At 31.9% G+C, this 18,382-nt stretch overlaps 1 protein-coding gene across 3 annotated transcripts in view; it reads right to left on the bottom strand.

The window, feature by feature from the left end:
* BCL7-like (chromatin remodeling complex subunit BCL7B-like protein) overlaps positions 1–18,382 on the bottom strand; it is an 80,930-nt gene that overhangs the window by 41,625 nt on the left and 20,923 nt on the right. For 2 of the 3 annotated variants that reach the window (XM_035362961.2, XM_035362959.2), the window contains exons 3-4: positions 14,700–14,719; positions 14,482–14,575 (exon numbers count right to left, since the gene is read on the bottom strand). In XM_035362961.2, the coding sequence (XP_035218852.1) occupies positions 14,482–14,575; positions 14,700–14,719 (114 nt within the window). The remainder of the gene's footprint in view (positions 1–14,481; positions 14,576–14,699; positions 14,720–18,382) is intronic. The other variant, XM_035362960.2, reaches the window with a different exon arrangement.

Genomic DNA, 18,382 nt, shown 5'->3' on the forward strand with positions numbered 1-18,382 from the left:
TGATTTTCGGACCAACAATGTTGAGCAACAGAAGACTTCTGTGTTTCCTTTTTCTGAACATATGCCTCATGTTCCTTGACGCGAAATTTTAAGGCTCTCTTAGTTTGGCCAATGTAAATTAAACCACACTGCCAAGGAATCCTATAAATACCCCAAGAATTCATATCCGGAATGAGGTCCTTCTTGCCTTTGGCCTTTAAAGAAATTATGTTTTAGTTCTGGTTTCACCAACAGATGGCGTCACTTGCTTATTCTTGTCCAGGCTTTCTTATCTTATCTAATCATTATTTCCTATATTGTTCATTTGTGGTTTTGCAGCTGAGGATGGTGGTTCGGTAAAACCATCGAAACTAGTCCTGCAAAAATTTTGAAAATTAATGCTGATTTTTGCTGTTTGACTTCTGAATTAGTTATAATTCCTTGTTAAACTGCTAAATAGAGGATAGCGAACTCAAAACGTCTTAGCTGGGTTAATGCTTAACACATCATTGATTATGAGACTGAAGAAGTTAAGCTAAATTGCCTTTTGAAAATGTTTCTAAAAATCAAAATTCTAAAACTGAAATGCTATATTGTAGGATTACAGAAGCATGAACTATTAAAACCTTTTCTTATTGCCATAAAAAAGTTAACAGATGAAAATTATTCAGTTTAGAAATTTAAAATAGAACACTTTTGAATAAAAAAAAAGGTTTAGATACCATAGTGTTCATAGAAAATCAGAAACTGATTGTGATACTTGGTTAAAAAGCAAGAGAAAAACTAAACTTTTAATATGAGGTAGGATTCAAAAGTTCCCAGACTGTGTCTATAATGTAAAAAATATTATGAATTAAATTGCGAAACGCATCCTTCTTTGAAATAAGACCCTTGTGCAACAACACACTTTTGCCAGCACCTGTAAAATTCATCGAAGCATGTCTGGAATCCATTTTTGGCCATGTCCTTTAATTCAGCTTGCAATGCACATTTAACTCCATATTGAAATTGACGACCCTGCAAGCATCTTGCCATATTAGGAAATGGGAAAAACTGCAGGGTGCAAGATCAGGTGAGTAAGCAGGATGAGGCCAAACAGTTGTTTTCGTTTTCGCAAGAAATTTATTGACGAGTAGGGATGGGTAAGCAGAAGTGTTGTCATGCAACAACACCCATGACTGCTCAGCCCACATTTTTGGTCTCTTCTTCTGGATCAACTCAAGCAAATGACGCAGGATTTTGATGTAGAATTCTTTGTTCATAGTGCGTCTTTCAGGGATAAATTCCAGATGCACAAGGCCCTGGATATCGAAGAATACCTCTAGCATTACCCTTTCCTTTAGAGCGACATTGGAGGAGTTTCTGCTTCTGTGGAAATTGTGGTGATTCCCACGGTACCGATGCTCTCTTGGTTTGCAGGTTGTACAAAAAACACCCTTTCTTGTCACCAGTAACAATTCTGCCAAGTAGGGAAGGATATTTGTCTACAGCTGAGATAAAGTCTCCCGTCATTTCCATTCGAATTCCCGTTCGGTTTACATTTAACATGCAGGAAACGATGTGTTGGACACACCCTATGCATGTTAATATCCTTAGTCAGTATCTGCTGACATGCAGCCTCTGATATCCCAACTGGTTCTGCTATTTGGCAAATTGTTTACTGCCTGTTTGCACATACTGCTACATACACCTTTTTGATCTATTCACTGGTGCACAAAGTCACGGGACGGACACAGCTTTTGTCGTCTTCGGCACTTTCACTGCCTTCTCTGAAACAACAATGCCACTCAAAAGCTTGCGTTCTCGATAGTGTTTCACTTCTGTACACATGCTTCAACATTTTGAAAGTCTTCATAGCACTTTTTCCAAGTGAACACAAAATATGATATTAATTCTCTGCTCAATGACGCCATTTCTTTATACTGCCGGTTACTAAATGCAACTGCCTACAAAAAAAAAAACACTGTCAGCGCAAGCTTTCGACCACATGATTTGGGACAAACCACTTTTAGAAAAGGAGAGAACGTAGTAACACAAAAACATTCTCGTAGTCACACTACTGCAAAAAAAAAATTTATGTTATAGACTCAGTCCGGGAACTTTTGAATCCTTGTACCTTGGATTTTAAAATTATTCAAGTTTTACACAGTAAATCTACTAAAGAAGTACGACAGAAGTCAAAAACTGTTCTCGAATGTGCAAATCCAGCAAATAAAATGTTTCTTCTTAGAAAATTACATTTTATTACATATAATAAAAGTTCTAAAATGCAAGAATACATCATGGGAGTGTTAAAACTGGCTGAAAAGCTGAGAAGTATAGGTGAAGAAATTAAGGAAAATAATAGCAATTTTACAGTGTTCTTTAATAAACTCATGTAACTCGTTAATAACTGCAATAGACAGTAAATCAGAAACTGAATTGTCACTAGAATTTGTAAAAAACAAATTAATAGATGAGTACTGCAGATGTGTGAAAACTAAATTCAAAGTTCAAAAATATGATTTGGTTGCCTTAAAAGATAAAAGCAAAGATAAATCAAAAGTATAATGTTACATGATATTGTAATTGATGAATTACATATAACCACGTAAGAAGCGACTATGTTCATTTAAAACATAATACAAGAACTTCCCTGAAAACAGATACAGTCAAAAGTCGTTAATTCGGACACCCATAATCCGGACCTCAAAGCTACAAACTTTCTGCGCATGCGTCGCGTTCACGCATGCGCACAGGCGTTTACGAGAGCGCGTAAGACTCTTACGGCTGCGAATATGTTTGTCAGCATGCGCGTTTAAATTGTAACGGAGTTATACGCTAAGCTAAAGTTATCTAATTCAGTTAATGTTGCCGATTGCGTTGTTCCTTAATCTTCGAATTGGATCCGGCTTATTATTTTTTGCAGACTGTTAGAGCAATTTTATAAAAGTAAGCTTGAACTTTCGATTATGTCAAATAGAATTTCCGATATATATTTACTACAAAGCGAAAGTATGTTTTGAAATCCGAAATCTGTTTATCAATTTCACGCTGCTCTGCGGCAGAGAGGGGGCAGAAACGTCATTATTAGATTATGATAGATTAGAAAGATTATGTCAACTAGAATTTCCGATATATATTTACTAATATGTAATTTGTATCTACAAAGCGAAAGTATGTTTTGAGATCCGAAATCTGTTTATCAATTTCACGGGGCGGATTGGAAGTTGATCTGTCAGCACTATCCTTATCTTCAGGGCAGATGTTTTTATTTTATTTTGTTTATAATTCCATACTAAGTGTAGTATTTCATTCTGTCTTTGATATGATTTAAATCAAGTTCCTCGTCATTATAATTCGCTTCCGATAGTGAAGAAAGTGACCCAGAGGTTAGTGAAAACGAAAACATTTCGATTGACAAATTAGTCGGTATTCTCAACACAGCAATTATAGGACTTGAACAGCGGAACTTTGTAACTAAACAAGAAATTATGTCTGTTTAATAGAATTAAAGAGAAAGTATTATCACATGAAACGAAGGAACTTACATTGAAGGAAATGTTTAATAAAGTAAACAAATAAATATTAAGCTTTTTCTTTTTGTAAATTTTGATACCCTTTAGATCATAATTGTTCTTTATTTCATAAATTACGGTTTCATATTTTTAATTTTGTAATTTCTGTATGCCATCTTACCAGATTTAAACTGATGATCTATAATCCGGAAAAATCGATATTCCGGAATCGCCGAAGTCCCGACGAGTCCGGATTAACGACTTTTGACTGTATAAATAACAGCACAGCAAGAAAATATTCTCAAAATCATATAAGTTATGATGTCAAATGGCAAACATGCAAAATGTAGAAAACATAAAAATAAAACAATGTCTTAAAAAAAGTATCAAAACCGAGAATTTGAAAGTCCAGTTCAATCCAATTCTAAAAAAGAACAATGAACAATAGTCAAAACCAAAAGAATGGGCTATCAACACAGGAGTCTCCACTCGCATGAGAAGTTACATGAGCTTTTTTACCTCAATTAAATGATTCAAATTAGCAAATAGTAACTGTAGTAAATGGTGCTGAATTAAATTTTTATGGATTTTGTGAGGCTATTTCAGTATTCAAAATTTAAATGGTAAGATTATCCAAATATAGTTAGAAAATATACTACATGTACCAGATATTTAGATAATAACTTGCTTTCTAATCAATCAGGTACAAATAAATATTGTATTGTTACATTTGATAGTGATAAGCTTGTAATGTTCTAACTAAAATAAAGTTCTTTATCTGCTAGAATCTAGTAGAACTGTGTGGCAACTATTCGCTAAGTTCTTGTATGTGCAAACAACTCCAAAGAAGGGTTAAAATACCCTATTATTTGACTAGCGAAATTAAATTAAAGTTAAGCAGAATAAACAGCTTACACTGCATTGTTTACCATGTAGTTAGCTCTTATCTAAAAATCACCGGTGTAGACTAACAAGCACGTAATAAGCACTGCCATAAACTAGTAATCTTTTAACTCCTACAACAACATGGCCGAAAGGCAAAATACAAGAGCGTATCCTAAACCTCAGACCTCAGCTTAAATAGTAGTTTTTTCTCTTTTGCATAAAGCACAAAACAGAAAACTCATTCTGGCAGGAAAGCATAGGTAGGAAAATAGAACATATAAGGAAAGGCTATCTTGAAATAAAAATAACTATTAGAAAATGAAATAAAAATAACTATTAGAAAAGTAAAATAAAACCCCTACAAGCTTACCATAAAAGCGCATGATATTTTATGTTCTAACAATAATTCTCTACTAAAATTACATGAATAGTTATGTTACATTCATGTTAGATGTGAAAAAAAACACTAGAGAAAAATGATCTGGCAGACAGCATTAAATTCAGCAAATGTAATCATATTGTCAGGGTTGCCACTTAAATAGAACGAAATTCCCTGACTTTTCCAGGTATGTTTTAAGAGAATTCCAGTCTATCCGCATAGTGTGCATTGGCTGTTCTGAGACGTAAGTTAATTATGGTACCACTTGAAAACACAAAAATTTGCCAATTTTTGCCAATTACATAAGACTTACAAATATATATATATATATATATGTGTGTGTGTAAACTTAGAAGACTTCCACATTATAATTTTTTCATGTCATTATTTTTTTTATATAAATGGGGTACAGTTGATTTTTTTTTAATAAATAAAATGTATAGTGCAGTTTTAAAAAGACAGTTGCCTTTAAACAAGGAATGAAGGCCTTTACAAGCAACTGAATAAGCAGCTCTTAACCAGTGGTGATATGCATCAGTCAGTTTTACGAAGATTTACCTAACAGATGAAAATAATTGTATTACAGAAAGTTGTGGGGGTCTTCTAGTTTTCTGTAAAATAAGAAAGTTAGAAATCTATAACAGTAAAAATCATAATTTTAGTAATACTATTAATAAAATTTATGATGTTAAAATATAAGTTAAAATAATGAAAATTAATTATGTTTTAAACATTTTGAAATTAGTTGTGATTATTCAAACTTGTACATCCAAAGTACTTTGAAGGTCAACAACCCTTATCAGTGAAATGTGAAGTATAAATTAGTGTTTTGTGCTCGTTTGCATTTTCAGTGCTCTTCTCATTCAAAGAATGGAATATCATCAGAAGTTATGTTGAAATTCTATTAAGTTACAAAGCCAATGGTTTTTCATCAAGCAAATTAAGTTTTAAAATAACTTTACATAAGTTTTATGATTTATTGATAGTAATACTTTATTTAAATCATTTAAGATGAAAGTTAATAATTTAAAAATTTTACTATTTATTCATAATAATGTAGTTTCATATATCTGAGTTAAAAAATACTGAATTTGATTAAAATTAAGTAAAGAATTTTTAAGATTTTTCTTACGGAAGGTTCCTAATACGATTAATATTTTTGTATTATTGTTTAAATGTCCCCGAATTTATATTTTTGAATTTTTGCAACAATTTTGCAACAATTAAAGAAGCTGTTGCTGCAGTTTTGAAACAGGAACACCCAGATGACAATTTACATCCAATTGCTTTTCATTCTAGAAAACTAAGGTTTCATTAGCAAAACTATGCAATTACTGAATTAGATTGTTTAGCCATTATTGAGGCTACAGAAAAATTTTATTATTATTTATATGGCAATCATTTTACTGTGCATACTGATCATGCAGATTTAGTTTGGCTTAAGAACATTAAACATCCTACAAGTAGGTTATTTAGATGGTCTTTATAATTACCTATGTATGATTTTGATATAAAATACAAAAAAGATTCTATTAATGTTGAAGCTGATATGTTAACTAGAAATTATATTTGTCAACATTTGAGTTTGAAAGTTAATTTATTATCATTAGAAGAAATTTAAAAGCATCAAAATTTAGATAATGTATGCTGAACGGGATAGATTATCCTATAAAGCAGAAGATGAAGGATCTGCACTAAGTGTAAGAAAATTAATTTATGCTGCTAACTTAATCTTTTACATATTATTTATTTTTCTTACATTCCCTAAAGCATTACTATTGTAACTATAACAGGAGTTGTTTTCTCCATTGAAGGTTGAGAATAGAATCTGCCCAATCTGAATTTAAAAAATCTTTTTTGCAGATATTTTGCAGCTAAATGAAAGAAAGAAATCTATTTAATGATATTTTTAAATAAATTCAGGTATTTTATATTTATTTAAAAAATATGTGCATTGCATTTTGTGATAGTATGTCATCATACTGCTAGAATTAATTTCAGGATTAATTCTAGCAGTATGCCAGAGAAAAATTGCTTGAAATTTGAAAGTGCTGTTAACTAATAATAAATAAATTTAGAGGGAGGAAGCCACATCAAATGGTATGAATAATAAAGTTAATTACTTAAAAACTGAATTACAATAATCAACGATATTTTGGCGAATATAGTTATATTAAACCGTTAGCCTAGATGACTGATTACTATTTTTTTTATTTTACTACAAAATAATAAATAAGGCATTTATTAAAAAGGAAAGGAAAAGGGTTAAAAGATTCTGTGGCACAATTTTGAAAACTGTTGCCAACACCAAAATGACCTGTTTACTGCTCATCATGATGTCGCCAAATCCTGTGTGTACTGTATGATAGGATTAAACCGATTTTGTTTCATACGCGAATGGGAAAATATTTTCTTTAGTTCAACATGCACTGCATATGAGCATCTCTTGATTCTCGAAGTTACTGGAAACCAAAGTTGCTGGGAACTTGTTTTGCCTGTCTAAAAGACAATTTGATTGGAGTTGCAAAAATGAGAAAAATTGGCTCTAGGCCAGCTGCCGATATGATGCTCACGTGATACATAATTCGCCAGGAAAGTTATTGCTTGCAAAGTTTCCCTCAAAATTCATTTTTTATGGGATCGCCATATGAAATTTCCTGACATTTTGGTAAATTTTTGTCAAATTCTCCGATTTTTTCCAGTTTTCTAGATTTTTTAGGTAGGGTGGCAACTTTGTAGTGCTGAATGTTCAACTTGTTAAAAAGCAACACTAACAGAAGAACCTTATCCAAAAACGGGTTTAAAGGTATGAATTCAATAGATTTAGTGCCCACAGACATGTGGGCCAACTGAAGTTAAAACTTAAAAGGGAAAAGGTATTTCTAACTTTCAATGATGACTATTCGCATTATACTCAAATTTATTTTATTGCTTCAAAGGATAAAGTATCACACCGACAACAAATAAATTAAGAAAGAAAATAAAGGTTCTCAGATCTGAAAATAGAGAATACTGTAATAAAATTTCTAAAAATTACTAATAGAACTTGGTACTTCTCACCAAACTTTAGTTCCTTATCGTCCAGCACAGAACTTTGTAGCAGTTACCGAAAAGTTTCTGGACTGAAACAGCAACTACTGTCACATATCTTTAAAACAGATTACCAACTAAAGCCATGGATAAAACACAGTATGAATTACAGAATGAAAGGAAACTAAACTAAATTCAAGTCACTTACAAGTATTTGACTGTAAAGCAGACCTTTTGTGAACAAACAAAAGAGGTGAAAATTTTAAAACAAAGCACACGAAGGAATATTCATAGAATATGATTTAGAAAGTAAAAGATGCAGTATTTATGTAGGTGGAATTGTTAAATTTTTTGAAAACAAGCTAGCATGCTTACATCTGACAAACATGTACAAAATAATACTGAAAATTCAGAATGAATTTATTTAGATATCTTACAAAATGATGAAAAAACATCTCTTCGTGATTCAAAGGGATCTGAAGAAAGAATTATATGTAAAGAGGAAAAGGTAGAAAGAAGAGTTTCTAGTAGAACAACTGTGTCCCACTGGACAGATTATTCTCCTATAAAGCAGAAGATGAAGGATCTGCATGATCTCTAACACAGATTCAGAAAGCTTTGAAGAAATTTCAGGCTTACCAAAACCCAATAAGAAGTTGGATAATAATATTAGAAGAGGAAATAAGCTCTCTAAAAGAGAATAAAACTCATCAACTTACAGATTTACAGCCAGGTAAACAAGCAGTAGACATCAGATGGGTGTTTAAAATCAAATATGATGAAACTTGTAAGAAAATAAAATACAAAGCAACATTAAAAGACAAAAGATTACTCAAAAATATGGCAATGATTATGATGCATCATTTCCATCAGTGATAAAACACACTACAGTCACAGTTTTTTTTTTAGCAAGGCAGCATATAATAGTGCAAATGTTTAATTATATATTAAAACAGCATTTCTATATGACTATACGTGGAACAACCAGACGAATTTGTAGTTTTGGAAGAGAGAAATAAAGTTTAATTAAAGAAGTTAATTTACCATCTCAAACAAGCAGCTAGCTGCTGGAATCCAAAAATTGAAAATACACAGAAGAATACTGGGTTCTATCAAAGCAAAGTGGATCCGTATATTTTCACAAAAAGAGAATCATGATAAAAGAATTAATGTGATTGTTTATATCAATGATATTAAGTTCTAAAGAAGAAGGACTATTCTTCAAGTAATTAATGATTTAAAGAAATGCTATCAAATAGCACATTTTGGTGCAGCTAAATATTTCTTAGGCATGAAAATTAATCAAAAGAAAGATGGAAGTTATCTCTTATCACAGAAAACGATACGATAAACCCACTTGTCAAGCAGTTTCAACTTGAAGAAGCAAAAGTTACCAATATGAAATGAAAGAGAAAAATTATTATAATCTAAATAAGGAAGAAAATCTTCTACCCTGAAATGATAAATTACATCAAGCTATTGGAAATCCTTTGTATATATCATCTATCATAAGATACAACTTGCATACTTAGCAGAAGATGAAATAACCCATGTTAAAAGGACTGAAATGGTGTAAAAAGAATCATTAGATACTTTAATACAACAAAACATCCCTCTCTACATATTTCATTCAGTGAAGAACCTTATCTGACAGTTTATTCAGATGCTGACTGGAGACAAAATATAGAAGATAGAAAATTCACATCAGGAAGCATAATTTTATTAGGCAACAGTTGTATTTTGCTATTAACATGTTCTCTTTATCCTCAACAGAAGCTGAATATGCTACACTTTCGCAAGCTACACAGGAATTAGTGTGGCTGTTAAAACTAACAGAAGATTTTTAAATCTACCCCAAACTCTACCAATAAAAGTTTTTGAAGATAATCAATCAACAATCAAACTTGTAGAATCTGAAAAGTGCAGTTCACATACAAAGCACATTGACACAAAATTTCAACATATATGAGACTTTCATAACAAAAGCATTGTAAAACTGTTTATCTTTCAAGAGAGCAAATGGTTGCAGATATGATTTAACAATTCTTAAATCTAAACTTATATTTTACAGAATCAATTACAGTTGGTATGAGATTCATTAGCAAAGCAGAGGTAATGTTGGAGTAAATTAGTGCCTCCTTTGCATAATGAAACTAGGAAATAGGAATCAAATGTGCACGAAGCTACAAAGAGCATATGAGAGAGGATTCAATATGTGCCTTGTACCTGAGCCAGAATCTCAGACCTTCATTTTTATTTTCTTTCAGCTATTCAGCTCCTGCAATTATCACCCGACATGTAAGCCTGAATATATACTTGTGACTGATGAATGAATGGGTCTACTTAAGTTTCTTTTTGCACATTTCAATTTTAAATGTTGGTGAAGATTTTTGTTCTACTTAAGTTAACCAAAACTTGTTACTACTTGTTAAATAAAGATTTCACGTTTGTTTTGTCATAGATTCTTTGCTGAAACTATGCTAAATACAGCATAGTGAACTCAATTCACCTTAGCTGTGTTAATGCACAACACATCACCTCTAACCTTCTTCAACTGTACCTGTGTATTGAAATGTAGGACTGCGTGGACAATACATGGTTCTTGCATTTTCCAGATTGAAAAATGGGGCAATAGAAGCCCCAATACTATGGCACAGCCACAGGAGTTAAAATTTCAGTAAGGTAATGGTGGCTGGTCCAAGTACCAAATAGGTGGGCTAGAAATGAATAGGATGGATACCTATGATATCCCAAATCAATCCAGGAACTGGGCTAGTATGACAATAAAAAAATGCATGCTTCCACATTCACTATCCTATATGACTCAGCACATGGATAAAATCATCATGATGCTGTAAGCAGAAGAAGGATTTGTCAGAATAGATGACATCACAGTGCAAATGCACCCATGTGCATTGCTGAATGTACAACATCACAGTGCAAATGCACCCATGTGCATTGCTGAATGTATGACATCACAGTGCAAATGCACCCATGTGCATTGCTGAATGTACCACAGTAAGCACCAGCTGTAGCATAATGAGAAGCAAAGGCCATGATTCCGCTGTGGATAATTTGTGGCATTGCAGACATCATCACACTATGTAAGCAAATAATTTACTTGGTGTTGCACAACTCACCCAATTTAGTGACCTAAAGTATCTGGCATGACTCTATAATTCCTAATAAAAATATGGAAAATTATCAATCATCATAGTCTCCATGATAATAAAAAGGGCTGTTCAGATCTCATATCTTTTTCCATGTGGTTCGCCTGCAAATTCCTGTAACAGTCTTTGGATCCTAATACAAATAGTAGTTATGCATTGCGATAATCTGCACTCCCAATGGAATATGATTCTCTAGAGATCAAATTCCAAATACATATACAAGAATGTTTTACATTTTATACAATCTCAGGTTTGCTGTGCACTTAATACAAAATCGCAATTTTAATAATAAGTAATACAGTTAATTCCATCTTTTTGCTTTCCAGATAATAGCATTTTTTTTAAATACCTGCCACTGTTCCCCCCCCCAAATTATTGATGTAATGGGCTAGATCCCAGTATGAAAAATCACACATCTACCTGGTTTCGATAATGTGAGAGTTACGTTATGATGTCGAAAGGAGGAATGCTGAAAATTACTAGTAAGATTTTAATTAATCCAGTTATTATATTATTTTGGCTTTAATATACCTTCTACTTCCACCAGAATGCAAATAAGTTTAACGTATACATGAGCTTTGAATTGTTAGCTTTTTACAGAATGTTTGGCATCATAGACTGATTGTCACTCTGCTTTGTTCTAATTTAGCTTTTCAGCACCAGTTTCAGCTAGCTGTGATTACATTGTGAGTGCTTAACTATGAATGAACTAAGGTTGAGTTGTTAATTTTGCACTCTGCATCTACTTCACTTTGAGCATATGTGCTGTTTACCCAGAAGTCAGTTTCTGTTAATCCTTCTGTCTGGGTAACCATCCAATTGATATATCAATAAAGATGTTTTATTTTAAAATTTTAGTTAGCTGTCAGATGTACAGTAAAGTCACCTGGCAGTATATTACAGTTATGATTTGGTAGTTTATAATTATTAGAGTAATTATATTTGCCAAAAAACTGTAAAAGTGCAAAGAAGGAGAAAAGCTAGTTATTCAAAGATGACAGCTCAAGCAAGACTTAAAGTGAAAAAAAAAAGCTTTTTTCCTTCAATAACAAATGGCATAAAGCAAAAATTTTAGGACACAAGTAGGTAACTTGTCATGGCAAAGCACTTAAAAAATTGTCAGTCTCATATGGAATACCTCTGTTATGGGCATCTCAACAGATGCCGCTTTGCTTCCATTACACACAGAGGGATCCAAAAAAAAAATTCAGGTTTCATTTATCGGTTCATTAATGGCAGAGCACTTGAGGACTATCTGCCTAAGAAAGGGATGCCTTTGTGGAGGACTTTCTAAGGGAAATGGTTCGGATACACTTTACACATGAGCAAAACCATGAAAATGTTCATACAGCCAGTACAGAAAAATTTCAGGAAATCAACCCATTCAGGCTTGTAAAATTACCAGTACTCAATCACCTTACCTATTTGACAAATGCTGAGCTCCCAAAAGATAAAAATGTTAACTGAAAATTCTTCACCTGGCAATAGCATTAATACTAAATTTTATTATCAACAGTTCTTACTTGTTAGCACATTTGAAGCCCAACTAGTACTTCATTTTCTTTTCTTTTAAGATAATTGGTATTCAAAATGCAATAAATTTACAAGTTTATGAACCATTTCTATGTTTGAAGATGGGATTTAAATATTTAACACTTAAAAGAAATTAGCTATTTTTTCTGATGATTTTTGAATAATTTCCTGATTACCTGAACACCTCTCTGAAAAGTCTCCAACTTAGTGACTAATTTTCCACCTAGCTAATACATGAAAGGCAACAGCCATTTTAAAAATGCCACTACACTAAGAGTTCCATAAAAGAGCAATGAATCGATAAAATTTTTTAAAAACACGAAAAGTGTATAATAAAATGCTTACTTTTTTCAAAAAAATTTTAAGGAATTTCTTTTTTGCAATGTACTTAGCAATACATTTTTATTTAGAATTAATATCAAAAAATAGCACAAATTTGGCATTACATAGGTTGTTGTTATCCCTATGTATGCAGTTTTCACTTAAAAAAACGTCTAGGAATTGCCCAAATTTGACACTGTGTATAAACTTCAATTCCATACTATTCAACCATTTAAGAAATACAACTTCATGAAATGAATTTTTGCATTCTCTACTGTTAGATAAAACACCTCATTTGTGAACAAAGAGAAAGTTTCATCAGCCAGCAAACTCCACAGTCCCATTACGATTCCTTACAAGAAAAGAAACAGGTTCTTCTTCAAAAGCACAACAGCCACTTACAGGCCTTGGCAGCTTCAATTATGTCTTTTATCTGCAGCGACTCCTCTCCAATTTTTAAGTCTTTTTCAATGTAATCTAAGTGATCTTCCTTTAGCTTGGTATCCCTCAGGTTTTTTTTTTTTTTTTTTTTTTTTTTTTTTTAATGTTAAGATCTCATTGGGATTATCTTCTGGGCTTCTCCAAGCATAAAATGTACTCAATACAAACACATGCACATTCTAAGGTGGTACCCCCCCCCAAAAAAAGGGAATAAATTCACAAAGAAACACTAATCATAAAAATGACATTCAAATCTGAGGGTGGAACTATTCACTTGTCTGCTGTGCACGCATGTATTCTTAGGTGTTACACAAATACATTTTTGCAACATCGTGAGTCGCCTATTTTTTCAACGTATTATGTTGTCTCGTAAATATGTTTCAGGAGGCCATGGATAATCAGAAAGAACCAGAAATTATTTTAAAGAACACTGATGTGCCAAAATTTAGAGTTTTATGCAAAAATACTTTGAAACTATATGAAATGTTACTATAGGATGGTAAACAATTAGTATAATGATTTCAATAGTAAATAACTTTTGGGGGGGCTATAAACCAATACCTGGAGATTTTATGACAGCAAAGTTTCATCCCCAAATAAAGAACAAAAATGGCTCAATTTTGCTTTGGAAATCAATCCCATTATTTTAAGGTAATGAGAATACTGCAACTTTTTTATGTTCAGATTGCACTTGGTGTTCTTGCAATTTGCCAACGGTTCAACATTTTCAGCTGTGAATAATGACACTCTTAGGAAAATTTGTGGTTGCTGCATATAATTTCTCTATTTTCAAATTTTAACTGGTCATTGCAACTGTCAGATTTAATGGCCACAATCTTTTTTTTCTTTTTTTTCTCGGGAGTACTTAAAAGGAAACGTGCAAGCAAACAAGCCACAAATGATAAAGTAGCTTAAAACCAATATCTGATGAGCAATTCAATAATTCTGATCTAAAACCATAACAAAAGTAACACATAATTCCCAAGAGAGCACAGAACAAGCGCAAAGTTATAAATTGCTGTCAACTGCCAAATAGTATTTTTAAAACATAATGCAAATATATTTCCATAAATTGTGTTTAATGCTAAGAATGAGCAAAAAATGAATGATATTGGAAGAAAAAAGTGTCATTTATTATTTAAATTATGTTAAAGATGTGTCACCCTATACGAGCTGAAGTCAGATGATCCATCATTGGAATGACACAATTTCAGTTATTTTTTAATAAAATGCATATTTTTTATACCTTTACCATTAGATGTTTTGCCTTCATGCTGCAAGCCCTTTTCCATATTTTCTTTATTTCTACTACTAGCAGATCCTTTTCCTTTCGCACGTGTCTGTGAAGTATAATAATATAATTTGTTACAGCCTTTAATGCTCAGCTAAAAATTTGTTAATTAAGTAAAAATTACATTAAAATTTAATACCATGAGAAGCTAACTTCAAGTGTACTTTACGTACCTGAGCATCTAGACTTGGAACTGAAACAAAAAAAATTATAAAAATTAATGAAAAATGAAAAAGCATAAAAAATGAAAACGCAATAAAATAATGAATAACACAAAATAAAATTAATAAGAAATTCAACTAAAAACACCTTGAAGTAGAAATAATTTTAGTATTTTGAAGGTTCCATACTTCATTCATAAAATGATAAATATGTTACGGTCAATCATTTTTCAAGGAGGGCTGTAGATAATACAGATCATATTGAAGGCCTTGTTATGGATTCTTCATATTTTTATGATTTATGACAAATTATAATAAATTAAATTTAAGAACAACAATAAAAAAATCTGGTAAAATTAATTCTGTATTTAAAATAACTGTTTGGCTTTCACCTTTAGTTTGGCAAGTGTTCAGAAATCTTTCTTAATTGAATTCAATAAAATCCTCAAATCTTATTTTCAATGAGTATTTGTTAACATTCAGTACCTTTTTTTGTGGGGTTGAGGCTTGAGTATGCATACCTCTACACATTTTATAAATCTAATGGAAGTAAAAATTTTTAAATGTTGGAATTCCTGTTAATGAGTCCCAAACTTATAGATATTTAGGTCATACATTGAATTTTATATAGCATGTATTAATAGCAAAGGTGTTTACTTATATTTAAACTAGCTAAAAGTGCAGTTTCTTTTACAAAAACGGAGTATTTTTAAACATCAAACATACCATTAAAATCATTGGTATAATTATGATTAATTGGGAAGACAGATAAATACAAATAAATCATCTCTAAATTGGAGTACTGGTAGATGGAATCTACCATGCAATGACTGATTCGACAATGTTATCCCCTGACAGCCACAATAAATCTATATATTTGTGTATGTTTTATTTAAGGCAGGGGTTCTCAACCGGTGGTACATAACAGAAAAATAGTTGGTACGCAAAGAAGCAAAGTATTCTTAACTATTAAATTCAAAAATTAAAACCCCAACATCCTAATAGAGTTTTTACTCTAACACTCATAAATTTATGTGATCTGAGCTTTGTTCAAGAGTGGTGGTGGTAGTAGTACTTTGTAATGGTGGTGCTAAAGGTTTTCTGTTTTTATTTAGATGGTTAGATGGATGGTCAAAAGGTTGAGAACTGCTGATCTAAGGGATGCGAAGAGTTTGCAAGAACAGAAACATTTTAGTTATGCATGTAAGTCACTACAGAAACATGACTGGCAATATTAGTACCCATAATTCTCATAACTGAGTTTTCAGATGATCATTTACTTTCTTGGCATTTTTAAGCATTGAATTTTTAAAATGCTATTGTGTCTCCCTGAAGCAAGTGGCAATATTTCAGTATGAGCAGGAAAATTACAAATATTTTAAATCAACACACCAAGAAAGAACTGTAAAGTGAAAGCTAAGTTTGTAAAAATAAATAAATAAATGCAACAACATTGTTGTGTGACATAGCATCTACTGTAGACCATGTTGAGAGTGAGCATGCAGTCCCATCCAATGTAACAATATTGTTGTGTGATATAGCATTCACTGTTGACCATGTGAAGAATGAGCACACATTCCCATCTTTTGAGCATTGTCCTAAATGCTTGAATTGTAATAAGAAAAATTAATTCTGTACTAAATATAACTAGTTAGCAGTTAAATTTTAAAAACTTGGCTCATAGTTAGCAAAGAAATTAGTGCTTTGATTGCATACCCTGAAATGCAAGCCACAAACGTATCTCAACAATGGACTTCAGGATTAATTAATATTATGGATGAGGATAAATAGAATACATGCTTTCTCTCTAAGAGAAAATTTTCACACCCAAAGAAAGTTCACCTGATCAAGCAGCTCTTTTAATACTAGAAAAGGCAAAAACTAAATTTCTGGAAAATGAATAAACCAAAACTTTTGAAAATGTAAAGAAAATAATTCAGAATAGTGTTGTGGCTTGAACTTATACAGAAACTTTCAATATTGATTAATATCGTTTTATTTGTTTTTGGAATGGCAACAAAAAGATTATTCAATTTTTGTTGTTCTTGGAATGGCAACAAAAGATTATTAATGATATTGTTCTAAAGAGTTGTTTACATTTGCTAAAAACGAAACAAAGATTATTTCTGATTTAAAATGTTGATTGACATTTTTTGATGAACCGGAGTTGTAAAAATAAAGATTAATTTGGAGTCAGAGCCAATAACTGGTGACTTGGACTTTCGGGTTTAAAGTAAATATGTCTGAAGACTATAAAACTGTCACAGATCCTGCACACGAACTGTGTAAGGTAAGTGTCAAAATTCCTCCATTTTGGTTGGATCGCCCAGAATTTTTTTTTTTTTTTTTTTTTTTTTTTTTTTTTCAAGTTGAGGCTCAGTTTAAGATAAATGGAATTATTTCGGAAGAAACAAAATTTAACTATTTAGTATCACAGTTAGAACCCAAATATGTTGAAAACATCTGGGATATCATAGCAAGTAATTCGATTACTAAATATACAGAATCCAAAACAAGGCTTCTGGATTTATTTAAGGAAAGCGAAAGTACTAGAATTAAAAAACTTCTTACAGGGATCGATTTAGGTAACTTGAAAACCAGTCAATTATTACAAAAATTAAAATCTTTTGCAACATCGGATGTGTCTGAAAATTCAATTAAAACGTTATGGTTAGAGAAATTGCCGAATTCTATGCGTAATATAATACTTGTTAGTGACGAAGAATTACCCAAGTTGGAGATCATGGCTGATAAAATTTCTGATATGATACCTTCTAAAGAGATTTGTGGTGTATCAACTGCTAGTAATTGCTCGAATACAGAACTGTTAATGAAAATTCAATCCCTTGAAAAACAAATTGCCGAAATGACTGTTCATCATATATCGAGACCACGATTTAGAAACAACTCTCCGTCCTGCAGATGATATCGCAGTACTTTTAGGAAAAGATTTAATCCTAAAGGAAATTATTGTTTTTATCATTTCCGTTTTGGTAACAAATGTCATCCGGATAAATGTACTCAGCCGTGCAGTTGGTCAACTGATAGATCATCCAATCAGAGAAACGACAATGCGCAGTAGAAAAGGCCACAATCTCTACTGCAGATAATGTTAAGGAATGTCACCAATTTCGCCTATTTATCAGAGATAAAAAAACAAAAGTGTGTTTCTTAGTGGATAGCGGTGCAGATGTTAGCATTTTACCTGCATCAGCACAAGACAAACAATCTGCGGATTTCAAGTTGTATGCAGTGAATGGTACCGAAATCAAAACATATGGTATAAAAATGTTAACACTTGATTTAGGACTTAGGCGTGATTTCCCATTTCCGTTTATAGTGACCAAAATTAATAAAGGAATTTTAGAAGCTGATTTCCTTAACAAATTTTAATTAATAATTGATTTGTATTGCAAAAAACTGATTGATGGAGTAACTCAACTAAAGATAACTGGTGAAGTTGCTTCCATCAGTGAAAATAGTGATACCGTTATAGTAACCCATTCAACAAAATTTAATACTCTTCTAAAACTATACCCAGACTTATGCAAACCAATACCCAATATCTTATTCTTATCAGGTTTAAAATGCAATGTTCAACATCATATCATAACACATGGCCAATCTGTGCATTCTAAAACAAGACAGTTGGATCCTTGAAAGCTTGCAGTAGTTAAGCAAGAGTTCCAATTCAT

The sequence above is a fragment of the Stegodyphus dumicola genome, chromosome 3 (genome assembly GCF_044657685.1).
Source record: "Stegodyphus dumicola isolate Sdum_Otavi_A_Nest chromosome 3, ASM4465768v1".
Taxonomy (NCBI): Eukaryota; Metazoa; Arthropoda; class Arachnida; order Araneae; family Eresidae; genus Stegodyphus; species Stegodyphus dumicola.